Source organism: Gymnoscopelus braueri (assembly GCF_963280865.1).
Source record: "Gymnoscopelus braueri genome assembly, chromosome: 16".
Taxonomy (NCBI): Eukaryota; Metazoa; Chordata; class Actinopteri; order Myctophiformes; family Myctophidae; genus Gymnoscopelus; species Gymnoscopelus braueri.
This window is the reverse complement of record NC_137616.1, coordinates 27,518,503-27,541,877: the sequence shown is the minus strand read 5'-3', so window position 1 is coordinate 27,541,877 and position 23,375 is coordinate 27,518,503. Positions and strand designations below refer to the sequence as shown.

Sequence of the window (23,375 nt, the reverse complement as noted above, 5' to 3'; positions counted from 1 at the left end):
ATAATACTCTGATACACAGTTAAAAAAAAGAAAAGAAAAGTATTCACACAGAGTGTAAATGGAACCAATCTCAAAGTTAAATTAACACTCAGGATTTCACAATGTACCTCTTGATATTGGCATGACACACAAAATTTGACTAATGTCTGCATCAGAAATAGGCCCATGTCAAAATCTGGGTCAAGATTTAGAAAGTGCAATAAGAATGAATATATGTAGCCTATAAGAAATTATTATTTCATAATCATCATCAGCTAATATGCCAGGTTTGTTATACATAGGCTCCAAATGAAAGAAAAAAACAATTCTACCACATAATAGCGTAGCTGAAAAAAAGAAAATAAATATACTGACATAAGTATTCACTCATTTTTACAAGTTGCCCCTAAAGACATGGTTAAACCGTTTATTAATCATTGTTTCAATTACCAGCAACATCAATCATTATCAAAATGTGCTGTAAGACTGCATGACACTCATTGACCAATTATCTTGATACATATTTTCATATTAAAATAAAAGTTTGTAATAGCTGTGATAATTGAAATAAACCACCAGAAGAGAAAAAGAGTTTTATTTATTTATTCTTGTACAAGATTTCAACAGTAAGTGTAAACTTGATAATCCCGACTCCATAAATCACACTTTAGTTGACTTCATGAGACTGTAAACTCCCTAGGCTATGGGAAGTTAAAAGTTGCATGCCTGATGTTTATTGTAGGCTAAATTATATGCTTTATAATACGTTTTTTAAAGACATTTTTTAAATACACAACTCAAGTGTTTTTGTACCATTACTGTACAAAGACATACAAACTCAAATATTTCTCATTTCATGTAGTACCTGCATTGTACTTATTATTTATATAGGACGCTATATTTTGTATCATTGTGAGTGTTTGGAAAAAGCACTGGATGTTACACATCTTTATGTATGAAAAATTGTTAAAATGGTCCATTATTTGAACATCTTTGTTCAGTCTTTCAGATAACATTTGAAAAGACACTGCAATTCTTAAAACCATTATGAAATATGACATTTGATCATGTAAAACAGAGATGCCCCTGACACTTTCGTTGTGGCACGTAAAAGCTACCTGACTGACCAAGACTTAAACGTAAAGAAAAGGAATGGGAGTTGACAGGTTAGCTTAGTGAGTCCACATCACACGTGGGTTGCACCCCATTAATCCAACATGGTACAGTCCAGTCAGTATCGGGGTGCGGAAGAGTCAACGTTTGGAGAGATTTAGTGCAGAGAAAACCCCTACAGTGCAAACCCTCCCTTCTGGAAGCAGAGAAGCAAAGGATGATGTAGCTTGAACGGTTGGCAGGCCTCAGGCAGCGAGAACATATGACAGAAAATTGGATTCCCATTCTGGGACCAGTTGGGGATGGACAAGCAAAGCGACCATGGGTAACTTGAGAGTTCTGGTTGAACAGGCTTCACTGTAGTGGAGAGATGATTTTGGCATCATACTCTAACTATGCAGCAATTGGGGCTGGGTGATATGGACAAAATAAAACATCATAATATTTTTTACCAAATGCCTCAATATCGATATTGTGACGATAATATTGTATTGAGCGATGATAGCTATTTTCTTTTAACATTTTCAACGTGTGACGCTATGTGAGCTTGTAGATTGTCTATTTTTGCAATTCCTTAACAATTAAATACATATATATATATATATATATATATATATATATATATATATATATATATATATATAAATTTAGTACAATTTTAAAATAAGACGAAGAACACTTTTGCCATATCACGATTACGATATCCCAAATCCCAGAAGATATCTAGTCTCAATGTGATATAATATTGATATCGAGGTTATTTGGTCAAAGATATTGTGATATTTTATTTTGTCCTCATCGCCCAGCCCCACCAGCAAGGCCCCTGAAGAAGGATAGGGCTACATTGGAGGGAGGTGCATGGGTACGACCACACCGATGGATAGTGTAGACTGGCTCAGTGTTAGCAGCAGCCTGACTTGCTCTCAGCAACAACGGTCGACTGGTCCAGTTTGATCCGGTCGCCACTGCTCTCTTCATATGGTGAGCCTTTGTCGTTGGCCAAGATATTCTCTACGAGGAACCGTGCTGCCTCATCCACATTTATGTTGTCCTGGAAAAGGTCAAAAGACAAAATTAATGTCAAAGAAGTTAAAAGGTTGTGTGTCATTTCATGGAAAGATACACTGGGACAAAGAAACACTGACTAATAGATCAAAAAGAAATGGTGTGCATGCTTTGTTTGACACTGGAATGTTGCCAACTTCTTGAAGGCAGGCATGACGCATGACTACAGATTAAAATCCGGAGTTTTAATTTAACCACATCAACCGCAGCATCCCTATCCTGGGCTTGTCATACATAGACGATTCAGCGAAAATAGCCTAACATTTGCAGAAAATAGCAGATCTACAAGCTCATGCAATGCACTGAGGGAGGAAAAATGGATGACAACTGTAGGCGAGCATTAGAGTACCAATAGATGGAGATGATGCTGTAAAAAGTTTGAGGGGTTAGCTTGGTAGATAACACAGAGGCAAAGAGTGATGTCTGTGTGTTTTTTTGATCACAGTTGTTTCCATTTGGAAACAACTGCCCACTCTCTTAAAAAAATGTAAAGAATAAAGAAACTCCCTGAATAACTGTTACGTTTTATAGTCATGTGGGACCTTTTGCAAAGTGATAGGTGGTGTGTGTGTGGGGGAGGGGGGCATCCAAATCTGTCGATAGTAGGGAAGAAGGCGGTATTAAAAAAGTAATGGAATGCAGTCAGGAAACAGTCAAACTGTCGATGCATTGACCGCACCACACTACAGTTCCTCACATGACCTGCATGCCTGGCTTAACCCTCTCCCTCTCTCTAGGGATCATAGCCTGAGGCGGCATGTGTGCTTGGCAACCTCCCATACACACACACACAGATGTGTGTGTGTGTGTGTGTGTCCACACACGGACACGGTGTAGCAGAGATTTGTTTAGTTTTTTGTTTTGTTTTTCAAATTCCTCTCATTTTTAATCGATTTCTTTCTCGCTTGTTGGTTCTCAACAGCTGCTCCACAAGAGCGAGGCTGAGCTGCTGAGAGAGAGAGAGAAAGAAAGAGAAGGCAGCAGGTGGGTGTGGGGTCTTGTATATTTCCCTGGAGTCTTTCAGTTACGCAGGATGTCTGTTAGACCTGCTGTGGTTCAGAACACAAGCAGCCGACACACACACACACACACACACACACACACACACACACACATGCACGCACACACACATTTGTATTACTATACCTTTGAGGACATCAATATTTTAGGACGCCATTGAAAATTAGCAGAAAAATAGCCAAACTACAACACGTCGTGCTGCGGCGAGTTGTGAGCTTGTAAATCAGCTATTTTTCGGTGTGGTATTGGCACACAACTAAATAAAATAGGTAAAACTCTAACCCTATAGATAGACCTAAACCTAACCTCTAAATGCCTGATCCTAACTAGCCTGGTAAACCCTCCCTCCGGAAATCTCATTTCTATTTGATTCCTGGAGTGAGTCTGGCATGAACCGCCTCTCTGCAATATTGGCTGTGTATGCCAAACGGCCGCGCCTATCAGCGTCGTCGCTCATTGTTCTGTGATTGACAGCTTACGTTGGCCAATCAGGTGGCGAGTTCGAGTGAGCCCAAAACACGAACGGCAGCCATCTTTTTCTTGTGCGGCCAATTCTCCGCTATTTTTTTACTTCAAAAAGCTCTCTAACTTCTATTTTGAGGCACGGAATTTACTTATAAGATATCGTTTGGATAGAATTTAGTTGTTTAACTTCATATATGTGGTCAATTAATCATGACAAAGCCTATTTTAAAAAAAAAAATTAGAGAACCGGTAGGGGCGGGCAGTGACACCATTGTACCCGAAAAAGGCAACCCATTTTGGGTATGGCTGTCTCAAAAGTCCCGTCGTGTCACATTAAGACTGGTGAACTGCTGATTGGCTGAAGGGGAAAAATTATCATTGGCTGAAGGGGTTGTCAGTCAACGGTATTACTCCCGCCCAACTCCAGCACAGCCAATATTGCAGACAGGCGGATCAGGCCAGACTCACTCCTGAAATGAAATGGAATTGAGATTTCCGGAGGGAGGGTTTACCAGGCTAGATCCTAACTACCAATCACCCCAATCTGAATCTTTTCCTAATTCAAAGCCTAACTCCCCAACCCAGGACCAGGAAAATGGTCCTCACAATATCTATTTCTCACATTGTACCATACTTGAGGGGACATTTGGCCCTCACAAGTATAGTAATACACACACATGCACACACACACACACACACACACACACACACATTCACACGCACACAGGCTAAACTGTGTGTTCCAAATGAAATAATTGATCTCAGAACATGAGCTAGCGAACACTTGTGACCAGCATTACTCCTGTCATTCTCGCTCACACAGCCACCTGGAGATGAGGCCGACGGGACTATGGGAGCATTACGTAAGAGTTTACAAACCCGAGGGAGTCCCTTAACAGCAGTGTTTTCCATTCCATTAAACGGTTAGACAAAATGTATATCTGCACATAATACTGGTTATGCAGATTCTCACGCAGTTATTATGCATATATAGTATTATCCACACGCTCACACACACACACACACACACACACACACACACCCCCACACACACACACACACACACACACACACACACACACACACACACACACACACACACACACACACACACACACACACACACACACACACACACACACACACACACACAAAATCTTTAACTTGAAACATGAAGTACCACCATATGCACAACTCCAGCCCCTAGCTCTGAAGGTAAACAGCTATTTGAATGCACAATATGGATGTGTGTATAGGCTATGCTTTTGTCAGTAAAATAGACACCAGAGAGGTCTGATATTCAAAGCTCATTGCCAGTACAAACAGTACAGTCTGTGTGTAGCTTGTGTCTTTTGGCAGTAGATCTTTTGGATGTGGGATGAGGGAAACAATGAAAGCTCCAATACAGTTATTTCTTTCTATCCATCCATATTTGGACAATTTGAGCCAACTTTTAATAAAGTCATTCTATAGTCAAAAAGTATTACTGCACCAGAGTTGAAGAGGAAACTTTGCATGGAAATAAATTCATGAATTCAACATTTGTCAAGGTCTTCTGTTCATTATTGAAATAATAGTACAGCCTCACCAGCAATTGGGGTAAGTTGTTAAAAGTGTCATTTCAAGTTAAGGAAATGCTACTGATAACAAGGGAGTCAGAGTAAAAAGTGATATGACATGAACATTTCAATGAGAACACTGGTCTTAAGCAAGGCTCTTTACTGTCATGGTCTGTACATGGTCCACTCAGAGACGTGTCCAGACTGAGGGTGGCCTCGGGTGGCACAGGCCATCCCTTGAGGTACAGTAACACCTGGGCTGGGGTGGAACGGTGCCACCGGCACCCCATTACACACTTTGTGCATTCGAAGTGATTTTCTTTGGTTAAAGTAAGTGTTAAATAGCTCTATATTCATGGCGGGATACCAATTTTATCAGGATACAGATTAAACATTAAAATTGGAAGTGATGACACAAAGAAATGAGCAGATAAAGTTGGAACTGGAACACTGTAAAAAAATAAAGCTAAGCTATAAATTCCAATCTCCTGATTGGCTAACATTTTGCCACCTACCTGAAAATGTATTTTCTGTTTATTAAAGAGCTGGAGAGACGCAGATACCCCTGTTACTGAACAAACACTTTATAGCAATGATATTGGCACGCCCAATAGGGCCACCCAAGTCAAAATAGTCTGGACACGCCACTGGGTCCGCTCCTCAGTCTTTGGGCAGCTGTGTTGTCAGCTTCTGGACATTCATTTCCCTCTTCTGTTCTTGTTCCTTGTTTAATTTAAGTGTTTAGTTATGTTTCCTTAGTTGTTTGCTTATTTGTTTCTGTAGCTTTATGTTCAGTATGTTGTGTGTATATGTCTTGTAGTTCTCTTAAGTTTGCTCACCCCCAGGTGTCTCTTGTGTATCTTACATTACACCGAGCAATGTTCTTGTGCTTCCTGTCTGCTTTTGTAGCTGTTACTGTACATGTTTTGTCTCTCCACCCTGGGATTATTGTCAAAGACAAACAATAGAAAAAAGCCACAGAGAAGAGTCTGTATACCAACCTTTCTGATTAACCACTTGAACTCTAGCATCTCTATAGAGCGTCGCAGTTCCCGCCCACTTCCTGTTTTTTTTGGTGCCGGAAGAAAAAACTCAATGCATTTTTCCATTGACATTTCCAAAAATATTTATATCTATTAATTTAAGCCTCGAATCAAGCCATCATGACATGACATGAATCATGACCATAAACGTTTGATTCTGTGATTTTTTTTTTGTTGAAAACGGCAAAACAAAGGGTATTTATTAAATATAGTATATCATATAATTAAATATAAAAAAAAAAAATCACAGAATTTTTTTTTTTATGGTCATGATTCATGTCATCTCGTGATGGCTTGATTCGAGGCTTAAATTAATAGATATAAATATTTTTGGAAATGTCAATGGAAAAATGCATTGAGTTTTTTCTTCCGGCACCAAAAAAAACAGGAAGTGGGCGGGAACTGCGACGCTCTATTCTGGGCATGTTATAGCGAACATTCTGAAAAAATGGGTGAACATTCTGTGAAAATATCAGACCTACAAGAACGTATACAGTAGATTGGCTATTTTCGGCAAAGAGATTTAGGGGGAAAAAGGAGGAGATCGAATACAAACCACTGGGTGGGGGACCCCAGTCAGGTCAGGGTTTGAGTGGTTAAATCAATATTACAGCAACGTAGCCTAAGCTTTTCAGGGTGTCTAATATGTAATTTACTATTGCAAAGCCCACAAAAACCACACCAGACCAGATGCCGAAGCCCGAGGACTTCAATCGATAAAGATAAGAATGCACTTGAGTGCGTGTCAGACAGATGATCTATCGGTGCATCATTCACCTTCGCTGATGTTTCAAACCAGCCCAGGAAGCCCGTCTCTCTGCAGAAGTTGTCCATTAGCGACGTGTTGTTTGAGCTCTCACTCTTCTGATCACATTTATTGGCAAGTAACACCGAGGGGATGGGGCTGCCGTTGGCCAGCTTCACCTTGCTGTCTAGGTCATGTTTCCACTTGGACACCGCCTCAAACGTGGAGCCTCTCGTCACATCAAACACCACGAACGCCCCCACAGCCTCTTTGTAGTACACCCGCGTCATGTTCCCAAAACGCTCCTGACCTGAGGGAGGGGAAAAGAATATGGTGAAATCATACACATAAAACCTTATTTATACCTATGTTCTAGTAACATATTGTCACTGTCTGGCAGAAACCTTGTATCTCCATATTAACAATTTTTCGGTTGTTTTTCTTGTCATAAATTAATGCCCTATTTAATACTCGTGGTCTTAGACGGGTGTTGCACAAAAGTAGCAAAAATAGCTGATCTACAAGCTCACAATGTATTGCAATACAATGTTGTCCTGGAAAGTAAGGTTTTGGACATACAGTACAAGGTTTCTGCCCGTCAATTAAGAAACAAAAGGTAGATGAGTAATAGGTTTAGATTTACAAATGATTAAGCTAATGCATGCAAGAAATGTGATTCAAAATGACTCCAGCAAAATACCACATCACTACCTTAAACCAGTGGTTCTAAAAGGGGGTTCCAGGGGGTCCCCAGTTAAATGACCCTTACGGGTCTTGACAGTGTACAAATGGAACCAAATGGACTGTGACCGGGTCCATTTGGTTCCATTTGTACACTGTCGAGAGTTATGGGGGTAATGCAAACCAAACCAGGGGTCCTTGAAATTAAAACATTTAAGAACCACTACCTTAAACAAGAAGCAAAGGGTCTAGATTTAATGTAATCTCATCCTCCGTCTCGTCATAATCCAGTGGTAGCATGACATTGGGGTCAGAAATGACACAATTTCACTCATTTGTCTTTAGACTAATCTGCAGGCAGAGGAGTGGAGAAAGTAATCAGCCACGATAATGAACCCATTCTCTGTGGTCATTCTCTGAGAAAATCTGAGAGGCAAAGCGAGGGGAATTACCAGTGGGAGCTGAATGTCACAATCGATGCGAAAAAAGCCTCTGCTTCAAACACAGACGTGCCGGTTAGGATACGTTTGTTTACTCCTACAGAATCACATTCTGTTATTGGGGATTATGTTCACATTCCCTGCAGCTCAATCAAGATCAATCCCTGAAACTTTTCCCAGCAAAACAAATGTTTATTATGCTTCTGATGGGTTTGACAAGAATGAATCGTGAATCGGTTGTTGCAGGTCAATGATTTGTGAAGATGTATTCCTCACAACATCAACGATGCCCTTGCATTTCTGAAAATGACTATGATTTACATTACAATTTACAATTTTTGCTTAATCCAGAGCGATCCAGTAAGCAAGATAAACACGAGGTAATACATCAAATGCATAGAGATAGTCATCTAGGATCATAGGTAAACCAAGAACCTATCATCAGTCTAAACAGTATAATATCAAAAGATAATAGGACGATTATAGGATGCCAGGTCAACAATGAACCTGGCATCTCTCTACATAACATGCCATCTAAAATTTAAATTACATTTAACCTTTGCATAAGCCTGCAAGGTCGTCAAGGGTAGGGCAAGTGCTACGGCAAGTGCTATGGAATACTATAACATATTGTCCAGGTTGTCTGTTCAACCCGGGAGCCATTCATCCCATAGCTCGCGGGGCCATCCCACAGCTGGCCAGCCGTAACCATGGCGACATTGTTTTACAGAAAAACGCTAATAAACAGCTGACAGTTGGGGTAATCGAAAAACGGGCTTCGCTGTTCCGTGCACATGGTTTGATTGATTGATTGATGTAATTTATTTAGTAAGACATGAGAACAACAGTACATGGAAGTACAAATTCACAATACAAGGTCTACTAAACTGGAAGGCTCATAAAGCACTAAGCTTGTTTAAAATGAGATACCCACACACACAAATGGTCAATGTGTGCGTTTAAGAAACAAATGGCCATTGGCTATTGGTAATGGTCAATGGCTGTGTGCAAATTCAGATCAATAGCTCCAGCCACTGAGGAGAACCGGGCAGAAGAGATTTTGGTCTCACCACCGTTTTGGCCTCACCACCTTTTTGGCCTCACCACCCACCCACCCGCACAGAGCTTTGTAGAATTATAGGAGGATGTGAAAACTGAGAATAAACCTTGTTTTAAAAAAACAAGTAAACTTGCCTTGCCTTAAGAGGAACTAGGTTTTAGTAGTGGGAACATATCTATAAACAAATACCCAGAACATATTTGAGCCTGTCTGCATCAGTATGCATAATTGTGCCACATGAGGCAGACCTTACAGTATGTGAGGTGGATCTTTAATCAGTAAATCCACGGGCAAATGTTCCCTCTACTTGACCTGGATGGGATCAAACCTTCGAAACATCTGAAACATAACATCATAGACCTGTCTAGTTTAACATCTTTGATATCCGTTATCATATCACATATTGTACAATGATGATAAACTCAGTTGTATCAGGCAGCAGGTGTGAAAGATGAAATGAAAGACAACCTGCATCCACTGAAAACTCCCGGCCAAACCGTAGGTGGAACAGAAAATGATGAATACAGTGTTGGTGCTGCCTGGACAGAGAAGTGATCATACCGTGAGGTTTAGAAATATCAACTGATATAACGGTCTTGGCTAGTATATCAGCCATTAATTTACTTTCAACTTTCAACCTGGCGTCCGTATTTTGGCCTATCATTATAGGAGATATACAGATCTACAAGCTCATGATTGGCTATTTTTTTAATGTCTTTACACAAGTGGGTAAATAAAGTTACATTTGTGTTTACACAGTATTCGGGTATATGATGCGTAGCCTGTGTGCTAGTTCAGGCAGATACACTCGAGACGTTTACACACACATGCGCACACACAGGGTGATGCATATATGTGACATGTCAAGCAGCTGACCAAATTTGCAGTCTATTTAAGTTCACCTCATTCATTGTTTTGCGGTCAGTGTCACTGAAGGTTGTATACGCCTCCTTGCTCCAACCACCAACCCAACACCACCACCAGTGGGGCTCTGCATGGGCTCTGAGTGGGCTCTGGGTTTTGTCCTCCCTGCTTTCAAATAGTTGTCTTCTAATGTAATGAGCAGGGAATAATATGTAGCAGAGCTTGAACGCCAAGATCAATATAATATTCTTCACACTTTTTATTTACTTTTAAAAAATAAAACGTTTTTATTTCGCACTTTTTGGCAAAATATTGGTCAAAACTATCAGTTATCTGTGGGCTAGGAGTCTCCAAAGTCTGGTTCGGCATTTGACCCAAACATCTGGCATCAGTTGGGCTGTACTCTCCTTGGTGAACACAAACACGATAAATGTTGCAGGCTGTGGAGACCGTTTAACTAACTCCATTATTCCGTTTTTTAGAACTGCAGTGTTATGTCCGGGGCTCCGGGCAGAATGTAACTGTACAGTACAGTACAGTACATTGTACACTAATGTACACTCTCCACTCCAAAATGAAGAACCGAGAGATATTTTGAGGAACCACGTGGACAGCTTCTCCTCCCATTTACTTTCACTTAGGCTAATTTGAAGTGCTCACCCAGCTGCATAAGGAACTGGAGGGGCATGGTACAGTGCGGACGTGACCAAGCAGGAGTGAATACACACCTTGGGGCCTACGGGTCTGCTGGTAATTGCTCATAATTGAAAGTCTAATTTTAGCCTCTATAATCCCAGATGATTTTCCCCAGAAATACGACACATTAGGACAGAGAGAGAGAGCCTTTCAGTGTGTCCGGCGGGGTGGAGTGAATTAACAGACAGCACAATGACAGATTTAGGTAATCTTCTCACCAACGTCCAGGCTTTTTTTTCTCCTTTCCCCGAGCTCTGTTCAACATTGGTATCGTTTTCTGTCAGAATCCAGTGACCGCCGGGTAAATATTATCGACACGATACTGACAGAAAATATCAGAGAGCAAGAGCCAAGACGAGCTCTCTGAATTAAGAAGAATTTTACTGTATGTGTGGTCGCTAGCCAACAGACAAAGGCAAGTTTCATAAAATGAAAGATTACTTCTTTGTGGTGATACAATATGCTTCAGTGAAAAGAGTCAGTGATGATGGAATGACAGTTTATGAAAAGCTGCGGTTCTTTTTCATTTGCTGCAGAATTCCAAGGCAACATACACTATACAGCTCTTGCAATACAATGATGAATGCCTGACAAATGATTATGGCAGGTCAATCAACGTTTCACTCTGGACAAGTGTGTTTTAATTAAAAACACCTACCATGTATCAAGTTTCTTTCTCAAATAAATGTATTATACACTTGTACTGAATTGACAGAGAAAACACTATCACAGTCGACATAATAGTTATGATGACGGTTATAAAACGAGAACATACTGCTTCATCACCACCTGGGAATAGATGCAGACGCTACTATATCAATTCTCCCCCTCAACACTTCGTCTGACTTTCAGTGACACATCTGATACTGATTGTGCCATCAGTATGTAAATAGGGCCAGTCTGGAGGTGTAAACCTCGTTCTATAAAAGAGTTCTCCCCTCCAGCAGAGCACTGACTGAATGAAAAAGATGAATAAAGATCACCAATACAACCATTGTGCATGTACAGTACATGCCTGCATGCATGTACAGCACACCTAGAAAAAGCCAGCTATATGGTGTATCGATGATGTGCTGTAGTTTGGCACAGGATTCGCTAAGATGAAATAAACCACACATCCCAATTTGTTTGAGTTGACCTTTCTTTTTACCCGTGTAATTAATGACTAAGTGTCATGATTGTATTAGTGTACAAAACTACTGACGGACTAAAAAACAAAAGCCAAACATTTCATTATTAACTTAGTTTAGGCTACGTAAAACTGAACTGTCCACAGACATTCTCAGCAGACTGGGGACATTTTTGTTTGTTTTTGTTAGCAATGTATATTTTGTAGCTTTTTTATGGTTGTTTTACTTTAACAGTGATTTCTACTCTAGGAATATATTCAGACTTATACAAAAATGTCAAACTAAACGTATTGCTCTACGCTACATATTGATCCGATATGCCTTTAAAATTATCAAAAGATATTCAATCCTTACTGACCTAATCTGTTTATTTTGTTTTGTGTGGGATTATCTTGCAAAAGAATCCTTGGTTTCAATACGGTCTAAAATGAAGCTGTATACAAGTGCACAGATAAATTAGAGTCATATGCTGCAAATAAAAAACTGCAGGCTCTAATGCTACCCTAATTGAAGTATGAACAACAGCGTATCGCATTTAATCATGAATGCAATAGTAAGCACGAGACTGCAGAGAGACTGACTGTAAAGATGAACCCACCAACTGGGTTAAGCACTTTCTTAACTGAAAAGAAGATGTGTTGTGCGTACTTAGTGGCCATTGTATTTCTTTTCTATTGTTGTCTCTCTCTCTCTCTCTCTCTCTCTCTCTCTCTCTCCCGTGTTCGCTCTCTCGCGCCCTCTCTCTCTCTCTCTCTCTCTCTCTCTCTCTCATACACACACACACACACACAATTCCACAATTGTGAAATTCCAAAGCTTTTAACATACCATGACATTCCAATCCTCAAGTACAATAAGTAGGTTTCTGATATTGTATATGCGAAAACTTTCCAACCCCACTAATAGGGATGGGAAGATTTAGACGATCTATGGTATGGTCTAAAGAGCATGGAGCGAACAGTTTCCTGTTGAGGAAATGGGTCTGCTAGTGTACGAAGAGAACGAGTGCAGCCATCTACGGGAGCAGAATAATATAATGATGTCACAACAAACAGGAGGTGGACCAGGTACCCTCGGTTTCAGTGCTTCTGCTGGCATATTTTGGACAGTTCAAAATCACACCTTCCTCCTGTAATGTCTCCTCATTTACAGTACGTCCAAGAATCATCTCCGTGATGTCTTATCAACTTAATAATCACATGCGCATCCTCTTAGTTAGGCACTTTATTAAACCACCTAAAGGATACAGCGTGCTCTGTGCGTCAGAGCCACCAATGGATATTGATTAGCTGTTATTGCTGTAGCCTACATTGCGCTGAGACAGGTAAAGACAGCCAGAAGAAGGGTATAGGTTCATGAAATTCTTCAAAGACGAGAGGTCTTTTTACCATATTAAAGCGATATAGTGTAGGCTATTTATTGAAATTAACTATTATTTCTCTCTCTCTCTCTCTCTCTCTCCTCTTGACCCTCTCCTCATCTCTGTGCAAAGATGCACAGTGCTGTTCAACTGATTCTTATAAGTAGTAATGTTCGTATTAATAAGAATAAAAGCTAAAATCAAGTGCTTGAAAAAAGGTTAATCTTCTGTTTCTGACCATGAAAACGATTTCAGTTTTTGGTGCCTTTTTGGCTGATTCCACTTCACCGATGCAATATATGGATAATTTGGCCCAGATAATTATTTGTTCAACCTCAATGCCGAGTCTCTCAGCAGTGTCATCTACCAAGCTGAACAGTTAGTTGAGTGTTGGAATCGAATGGATTTTGATTGCAATTGCAAACCCGCCTACAGTAGGTCAATCTACTATCTAATGCTGGGGGACTGTGCAAGACTTTAGACTAGGCCAGAGCTGGTCTAAAATAAAATATTGAAGGTAAAGTGTCTTGCAGTATGTTTAAGTGCAATTTTAAGAGTTTTAAGCATATTTTGATTATTATCGGGATAGTATTGTGAATCACAATTTTCTTTGGCCAATTATGGCTTGACATTTTCACATTGTCTCATGTCATTGTCTACCCACTAAAGATCTAATGAAAAGAAAACATTTAGTTAAAGCCACAATACCATCTTTTTTTAAATCTGTGCATGCGTGCGTGCATGTGTGCGTGTATGTGAGAGAGAAAGAGAAAGAGAAAGAGAGAAAGAGAAAGAGAAAGAGAAAGAGAAAGAGAAAGAGAAAGAGAAAGAGAAAGAGAAAGAGAAAAATACAGAAGAGAGAAGTTCCATTATTACAGCCCTAGCAACCCAACTTTCCTACAGTAGCCTATGCTCATAGACATCTCAGTTATGTAGGTGGGTTACCATAGAAACTGTCCAAGCCAGACACGGCAGTAGCAACAGCAACGGGTCTCCGTCTGTTGTTAAGGAAGCAACTGACCGAACGGCCTCTAACAAAATAATAAATAATAGCAAAAGGTCTAGTCTAGTTTAGATCGAGCGAACTTCAGTGCAAGACTGGATTAGCTTACTTTAAAAAACAACAACCTCTGAATAACACATGACTGGCTAACTGGCACATTCAAATCCCACTCGGCAGCAGCATGTGAGCCGTGACTTACTACGGCTTACTACAGCTTGGAGCGGATTTGAACAGAGTTTGAATTGAGGCAAAATCCCCCCAACTATAAAAATGGTATTATTATTCTTATAAAACTTTTAGTGGGTTTTGCAGTGAGTTCCTTATAGTGGCCTCTCTGAACTTAAAGCCCTGGCACGAGACACAGGCTTATTTGCTCCACACCATGGTGGTAATCATCCTGTCCACACTTCAGACAGACCCAGAGGAGAACAGCAATTTTGGGTCAGAAGGGGATCGACCTTCACGTTGAATTCCATGGTACGTCCATCTTATACAAGGCCCCCCCTGATTACTATAATTCCTGCTAGACTGTAATCATTACTGGGTGCCAATGGGCGGAGATAAAAGACGACGTAACACTGCTGATACTTTCCGTGTTACCATGAAGATTAGTCCTCACTCATCCTTTTTCCGCACGATTAAGTGGCTTAATGGCTGTCTTAATGACTCTGCAAATACACCTCCGGCATTCTCTCTCCTTCACTCCACACGTCCCAGCTCCCCCTTTTCTCATCCTCATGAGTCCTTTAGCTAGCTGGCATTGGTGTATGTGTGATGAGTCAGTTAAGCATTTTATCATGTGTACTCTACCCTAAACTTTACTTTTCTGGAATGGATGGATGTGTTGTGTGTGTGTATGCCTGTGCCTGTGTGCGAGCGTGTGTGTTTGCATGTATGTGTGTGTTTGTGTTTGAGGGGGTGGTATAGGAGTGTTTTCTCTTGCAGCTTGTCTCCGTGAATAACATCAGTCAGTCCTAGCTGTGCATGTGTGTCTGTCACATACACATACATGTGTGTTTTATTTACTCTCACAGTTGGTCCTCCGGTGGAGTGCTATCTGCCTGTGACAGGCAGACGGGATCCTCCCAGCAGTCGGTCAGAGATGCCCTTGCATCGCCGAGTTGGCACAGGCAGGGGGTGACGACAGAGACTATACAGACTGCACTTCGTCCCGCTGCCAATCAGTTTTTGTGACAGACAGACAGCCTAGATTTCGCGATGACCCCCATACACCCAACACCCACCGCCCACCCCCCGTCCGGGCCGTCCCCACTCGCTCCTCACGCTATCTCTTCTTCTACTGCTGCAAGCCACAGAATACGTCTAAAAACAGCAGTCTCCCAGCCATCTGTCTGGTTCTGTCACAGCATATGAGCCCCGTTTGATGGAGGCAGAGGCCAATCCTGTTTATTCACTATAGCCACAACTCACACACACGCACGCACACACGCACACACGCACGCACACACACACACACGCACACACACAGAGAGAATCGAATACACAAAAACATGATTGATGCTTTGCTTACACTGTTTGTTGTTTCCAATCCAAGCCAGGAAGTAACATCTCATTGACATGGTGGTTATTGACATGGTGGTTACAAATCCTGCACACTTGCAGGATTAACCACCATGTGGTGGAAAGTACATGTACTCAAGTACTGTACTTACAGTAAGTGCAATTTTGAGGTGATGTTACTTTACTGGAGAATTTCCAATTATTTCCAATTTCCAATCTATACTTTTGCTTCTAGTCCACTACACCTCAGAGACAAATATTGTAGGCTACTTTTACTCCACTACAATTATTTGAAAACTTTAGTTACTAGTTACTTTGTAGATTTTGATTATTATTAGAAAACATACATTAACCACTTCAGCCCTATTTAAGCTACGGCTATTTGAAAATAGCCGATCTACAAGCTCACAATGCCAGGCGTTGTGAGCTTGTAGATCTGCTATTTTCAAAAGATTTTTTATACATTTTAGACATAATGATGACTTGTGAAACATTCTACATAATGAGTACTTTTACTTTTGGTACTTTAAGTATATTTTCACACCAATACGTTTGTACTTTTACTCAAGTAAATGTTGATTACCAGCTTGTAGATCTGCTATTTTCAAAAGATTTATAATACATTTTGGACATAATGATAACTTGTGAAACATTCTACATAATGAGTACTTTTTAAATGAGTACTTTAGTACTTTATTTATTAGTACTTTTTTGATATTTTTTGCACACTTTCTTTTCTTTAAATCTTTTTACGATTCTCTGTTGTTATTACCTATGCTGCTGCAATGTCTGAAGGAAGCCAAACCAAAATAAGTTGTATTCTTACAGGTATGTACCTGTACACAAGATGTAACAATAAAGTACAACCTTGAACCTTGAACTTTTACTTTTGGTACTTTAAGTATATTTTCAATACTTTTGTACTTGTACTCAAGTAAATGTTGATTACTAGACTTTTTACTTGTAACTGAGTGTTTCTACATTACAGTATTGATACTTTTACTGAAGTACACATTTTCTAAACTTTTTTCCACCACTGGTGTCACATAACTTTTTCTGATTACAGAACATAGTTAAGCACACACGCACGCCTGCCCCCACACACACACACACACACACACACACACACACACACACACACACACACACACACACACACACACACACACACACACACACACACACACACACACACACACACACACACACACACACACACACACACACACACACACACACACACACACGTGTCGTCACATACCTTGTGTTTGACCTGAGACCTGAATAGTTTGAGAATGATTAACTATAGGCCTCCTATCATGGTTACTACTGTGTCTGCTTGACTACTATGACTCATTATACAGGATCACATTTTATAATAGAAATGTCATAATGTCTCATGGCACATTTCCAAATACCTACCTTGAAATATATTTTTCAACCACAACATGTTAGCCCGGCCGACAGACCACGGCCACACATAGCCAATCTACAAGCTCACAACGTGTCGCAATGCGACACATTGGGATCTTGTAGATCGGCTATTTTCAAAAAATGAACATTTGGAATAGTTTAATAACAGAAATCTTGTATGGGGGTCCCTGGCACAAAATAAATATTCAGATAGGGGTCAGCAGTGATATACAAATTAATTTAGGGGGTCCTTGATGTGGAAAAGTTTGAGAACCACTGCTGTATTAACTATAGCACAGCTTTAGCACTGCTGCAGAATCATTGGCCTCGCCCTGCAGAGCATTAAACCTCCTGTCAACCCCTTTTCTCCTCACTATGCTACACATCCCATGACATGTGTTCATTTAACTCTGAGAGTCAGTGCAAATATTGACCTAAATTAACACTCCAGATTTTACAGTGTACCATCTGGGTGCAGAGACGGGTCCCTAGAGTGGAAAAGGGCTGTCTTTGTCTCTTCTGCCCTATCAACAATGAATACAATATCCAGCTGAAAGCTATGTATGTATGTATGTATGTATGTATGTATGTATGTATGTATGTATGTATGTATGTATGTATGTATGTATGTATGTATGTATGTATGTATGTATGTATGTATGTATGTATGTATGTATGTACAACAGTATGCAGCCTATGCACTTAAGGTATGTTCTATCTATATCTGTGTACCCATGTATGTATGAATGTATGGATACAGGCCTATATAAACATGTATGGATCTATACAGTACATGTAGTTATGCTTTAAATGGGTACACTGTACACGTGTACAAAGTACAGACTGCGGAAAATGGTAACCGGAGGAGTGGGCACTTAAATGTTAAATTGGCTATTTTTTAATAAAGAAAGAAAGAAAGGTATGTGTGTACAAAAATGTAAAAAATAAAGAATTTGTAAAATGGTCTGAATTAACCCTAGCCCTATGTAAAGTATACATGATTTGAACATGCTTGAACATTTGACATTTAAGGCCTAATATTTCTACAATTGCTACAAATTGCTACAAAACCCGTGGCTACCCAGTCATTACGGGCATAAACGAGGAGTTGAAGGGTAAATGTAGGTCTGATAATGATGTTCAATTCATGATGCAAAGCCTGTGGAACTAGTTCAGGCAGACAACTCAAAGGAGCGCCAATTCCTGATCAGCTGTTCAGTCACATGCTCACTCCATCTGATTGGGGCGGGCTATTTAAACTTCCCCGCTTATACAGCTCATTCTTCTTGCTGCTGCTTTGTGCTCTGCTCTATGAAGTTTTTGTTGTACTCCCATCCACCTGTGGGCTCTGTTTCTATGATTCCCTTATGGGGGTCCATTTCATTCCATTCCCTGTCAAATCGAGTTGGCAAAACGTTTATTCTAATTCATGCTTACAGGGAATTCATGAAAAACGGACAGAGCCGTGACACCAAATATGCTTATAAATATTTATATTCCGGGGACCCCCAGGGGTCCTTGAGGGAGTTCCAGGGGGTCCCCACTCCCCAGCTAAATGATAGATAGTTAGGAACCAAATTGACCCTTATGGGTCTGTAACTCTGAGAGTGTACAAATGGAACCAAATGCACCCTAACAGGTCCATTTGGTTCCATTTGTACACTCTCAGAGTTAAATTCACATTAATTTGACTATATAAATTGGGGTCCCAGAGATAGAAATGCCATTAAATGGGGAAGGATCCTTGACATTAAAATGGTTGAGAATCACTGCTAGAGCTTCTCTTATTGGGGTCTAACCCTAACCCTAACCCTAACCCTATTTTTTCAAATCCGCAGGTTAATAAGTGTCAATTTAGGGGTCCTTGACATGAAAAAGTTTGAGAACCACTGCACTACACCACAAAGACACCCATGTACCTGTCAAACTACTTCAAAAACATCAATGACGTCCACAATCACAACACCAGAGGGAGCTCCACAAATCACGTTCAACCCAGAAGGGATTACATTTGTTCTACTGCTATGCCAGAAAAATTTGCAATGCCCTACCAACAGTTATTAAAACATGTGAATCCTTACTCTCCTTCAAAACCGCTCTAAAAGGGCACTTACAGCCAGGTGGCTGCAATTCGGAACCGGCCCCTGTAAAAAGTCAACATTCAATATTTATGCTCAATAAATATATTTATTCAATCCAAGAGTTGTCTGACTGAAATGTACACTTTATATAAAATAAGAACCAATTTAACCTAGAGGTGCCCACAATGTTTAGGTGACCTCTCTTCCTGTATCCCGGAAATTAAAGCATCTATCCGTCTTTCTATCACGAACACATCGGGGCCCCATTTGTTCCTCTGGCCTGACCACATAAAATGTTTCACATACCTACGCTAAGTCGATTTGCTGAATCATGCGTGTCTAAAGCAATTTCATAAGTCTTATCTGTGTGTTTATCACATGTCAGATGCATAAATCCATGGCTATACGAGAGTGGAGATCAAACAAGCATGTGAAATTTAAATGGAGGGTAGGAAAGAGGCCAATGGGACGTCACTAGAGATCACACACACACGCTTGTCGCTTGCTGATTTTGACACTTTTGGTACAGTGGTTTTCAAAGTGGGGTCCGGGGACCCCCAAGGGTTCTTGAGTGGGTTCCAGGGTGTCCCCAGTTAAAGGAGTTAATCAGTTTAACCACTTAATACACACACAGTAGCCTACAAAGGCTATTTGAAAATAGCGAATCTACAAGCGCACAATGCATCGAAATGGACACACATGTGAGCTTGTAGATCTGCTACTTTCCAAAAACCTTGAAAAAAGTGTAGAAATTTGGAATACTTTTCAAACATTTTAACAACACAACATTTGGTCCCTGGCACACAATACTTTCAGATGAGGGTCCATGGCTGAATACATATTAATTTGGGGGTCCTTGACATGAAAAAGTTGAAGAACCACTGATCTACTCAACTCAACTCAAGAAAGAACAGGCTAGCAATACTGTTACAAGTACAAGTCTGGTATTCAGAATTAAATTGAGTAAAAGTACAAAAGTATTGGCATCAAAATGTACATTAAGGACCAAAAGTACTCATTATTTTTGCAGAAATCTTCCATTTCATGTTTTCAAAATGTATAATATCATTTGAAAAATCTACAAGCTTGTAGATCAGCTATTTATTTTCAAATAGCCGAAGTCTATAGGGTTGAAGTCGTTAATGTATGTTTTGTAATAATATGTATAGTTTAAATATATTTAAAGATCAAATAATGAACTGAGGAATGTTCAGAAGGACAGGTTGGTTGGCTCTGCCACTGTCTAAATTCCAACAATACTTTTGAATGGGAGTCTCCTCATGTCATGGGGCGGCGCTCAAGCAGCCATTCGGTAATAACGTGACCTACATTCCTCTTAACAATTAACCGCGCCCGGCCTGCCTGTCATGACCATGAACTGAAAGTAACACAAGTTCAACGCCATATAATGCTTAATTTATAAGTCCATAGTCGATCAAGCACTCAGCGCGTCACGGACGCAATTATATATTTAAATATTTCACTTCATTGAGAGAGAGACTAGAGTCCCTGCTGGCTTATTGTATTGACAGAGCTGCTAGTGTCAAAGCAGGGTTGCCATGTCGGCTTATTATAAGCGACTTTGGGCTTCTTTTTCTACAAAGTTGCTTGTAAAAATCGGTAGTTGCGGGTTGCGGTTTTTTGGGCTTGTTTCTAAAGTGTAGTTGCTTCCATTTATTTATTTATTTTTAAACCAGTGGTTTTCAAATATTTTCAAGAAAATGTTTTGTGCCAGGGTCCAGGGAGCGTGTTGTTAGAATGTTTCAAAAGTATTCCAAATATTCCACATTTTATTGCAAGAGTTTTTGCAAATCTACAAGCTCACAAGAGCTGGTAGATCTGCTAATTTCAAATAGCCGTTTAAAGTGCTCATGTTGCTTCTTTTGGGCTTTTTTCCCTAGACCTGGTTGCTTATTTCTTTCTCAAACCTGGCAACACTGTACCCATGCGACTCTGATCACATCACAAGCGCCTGTGAACATTCCAAGCTTTCCCACTTTGAACAGTAGGCTGAGCAAAGCAAACACACTGATTTCTTACAGTATTCCTCACCAGAAACACTGCAGTATCCAATGGCGAAAAGATCAGTTTTGGGTAAAAGAAAAGAAAAAAAACATTTGCATTAATAGTGAATAATCAATCTTACCTGCAATGTCCCACAGTTGTAACCTCACCAGCGTTTTGCTGTCCCAGTTTATAACCTTTAACGCAAAGTCTACCCCGATGGTCGCCCTGTAGTGCTGCGAGAACAGCTGGTGGACATAACGCTTGATGATGCTGGTTTTCCCCACGCCTAGTTCCCCGATCACCAGGACTTTGAACAAGTACTCCTTACATTCCAGTACAGAACCGCCTGCCATGGTGACTGTGTTACAGATGACAACTTTCTCTAAAACTGTGGATTTACAGGTTCCTCTTTTCTGCTGAGACGCGATCAGACTATAGATAGTTTGTCCAGTGGAAAGAAAGCAGAACTGAGAACTCTAACAGAAAGTTGTAAAGTACATTTGTGTCACCAGTCCAGCAACTCCTCCTCGGGTCCTCCTCCCTCCTCCTCCTCCTCCTCCTCCTCAACAACCACCTGATAAGTCATAGGACCCGGAAAAAGAGAGCTTTTTCCCCCCAGCCTTCTCCCCCTATCTCTTCCAGTAAAGCAGTGGTGGAAAAAGTACTCACATTTCTTAATTAGGTAAAAGTATCAATACTGCAATGTAAAGAAATGCTCTGTTGCAAGTAAAAGTCCAGAATTAAAAATTTACTTCAGTTGTATGTTTTGTAATAATAATAAAAATCTGCAAAGTAACTAACTAGTCGTAACTAAAGTTTTCAAATAATTATAGTGGAGTAAAGGTACAATATTTAGATCTGAGATGTAGTGGAGTAGAAGTAAAAGTATTGCAAATTGGAAGTACTCCAGTAAAGTAAAAATACTTCAAAATTGTACCTATGTGCAGTACTTCAGTACATGTACTTAGTTACTTTTTTACACAACTGAGTTACAGTGTTCTTGGGTGAATTAATCGACACTCCATATTTCTCTGATAGCCAAATAACAAACCTATCCTCATTCTTGTCTAGCTTTATAATGATAAGGTTTTGCATCTCTTGGCGGCTTAACTGTAGGTTCACTGTCTGTCTGTAAAATGTGTGTTAATTGAAAGCTGCAATCCGCAAGTTTTATGTACTGCCTGGACTGGGATTCGAACCTTGGTCCCCCGCATCATGACATGAGACCACATTTTCTACCGCTCTGCAATGAAAAGTGAGACCAGTCTGACCACATCAACCACTGTCTGCAGATGTGCTAGTTAAATAGTCATGCAGATTGGTTAAAATAACATAGTTATTCATTAAAATAAGTTACATATTGCAGCTTTAATCTAACTGAGTGTACAGATGTAACCATCTGCATAGATATTTGGTATACACTCAAATGGATAAATGAACACTGAGGATTTTACCTGGTTGACTTTCTTATTAGGTTATAGCAGGAGGTAATCAAAGTCTTCTTAATATAAATATTTTTTTTATTTTACATTGTTCAGCTTGCCCAAAACATGAAGGCCTATTTCATTCTAGCGTTGAAAGTGTTAAACATGTGGCACCTTTACTTTACACTGGTTAAAACCTTTAAACATCTTACACTATTATAGACCAAAAAAGAAAAACATTTGGAAATACAATACAATTGCACTATATTAATGTGTACATCATATAGGCTATTCTTGTACTTGGAAAGTTGCATTTTAACTAAGAAACTAAGTAAACCGCTTAATTTTATAATACTGTAGGCTACAAGATTTAAGCAGAAATCAAAACATAATCTCATTACAAGAAGCAATTAACCATTGGTTACTTTTACAACTGAACATTTGCAAGAGAATACAGTCGACTTATAAAGTTAGCTTAAAATGTACTCAAAACCAATGCCAACACACTGCTCCTTCACAAGTATCTTGTAAGACAGTTTCAAAATGTATGCATGTTCTTTTTTTCCTGTTCACATTCTAAATATATAAACATTTATTGATATTACAAACATACCACCCATGTGAAAAAACAAGAGATGGTTCAACAGTATTACAAAGTTTGAGAACTTATACCATTACTGTGTATGCCATTACAATAACACAGTAA

The 23,375-nt window shown here is 39.9% G+C and overlaps 1 protein-coding gene across 1 annotated transcript; it reads right to left on the bottom strand.

The window, feature by feature from the left end:
• Nucleotides 1–1,756: 1,756 nt before the first annotated feature.
• rab32a (RAB32a, member RAS oncogene family) lies at nt 1,757–21,712 on the bottom strand. The gene is made up of 3 exons (XM_080452458.1): nt 21,385–21,712; nt 7,022–7,299; nt 1,757–2,143 (listed from the first exon to the last, which is right to left on the bottom strand). The coding sequence occupies exons 1-3, from the start codon at nt 21,596–21,598 to the stop codon at nt 1,994–1,996; spliced, it is 642 nt and encodes a 213-aa protein (XP_080308584.1). The 5' UTR covers nt 21,599–21,712; the 3' UTR covers nt 1,757–1,993.
• Between the last annotated feature and the right edge of the window lie 1,663 nt (nt 21,713–23,375).

Coding starts and splice junctions, on each gene's coding strand:
- rab32a (XM_080452458.1), bottom strand. CDS start 21,598: ATGGCAGGCGGTTCTGTACTGGAATGTAAGGAGTACTTGTTCAAAGTC. Junction 7,300..21,384: donor ACAACTGTGGGACATTGCAG/GTAAGATTGATT, acceptor CCCCTCCCTCAG/GTCAGGAGCGTTTTGGGAAC. Junction 2,144..7,021: donor GGTTTGAAACATCAGCGAAG/GTGAATGATGCA, acceptor GACCTTTTCCAG/GACAACATAAATGTGGATGA.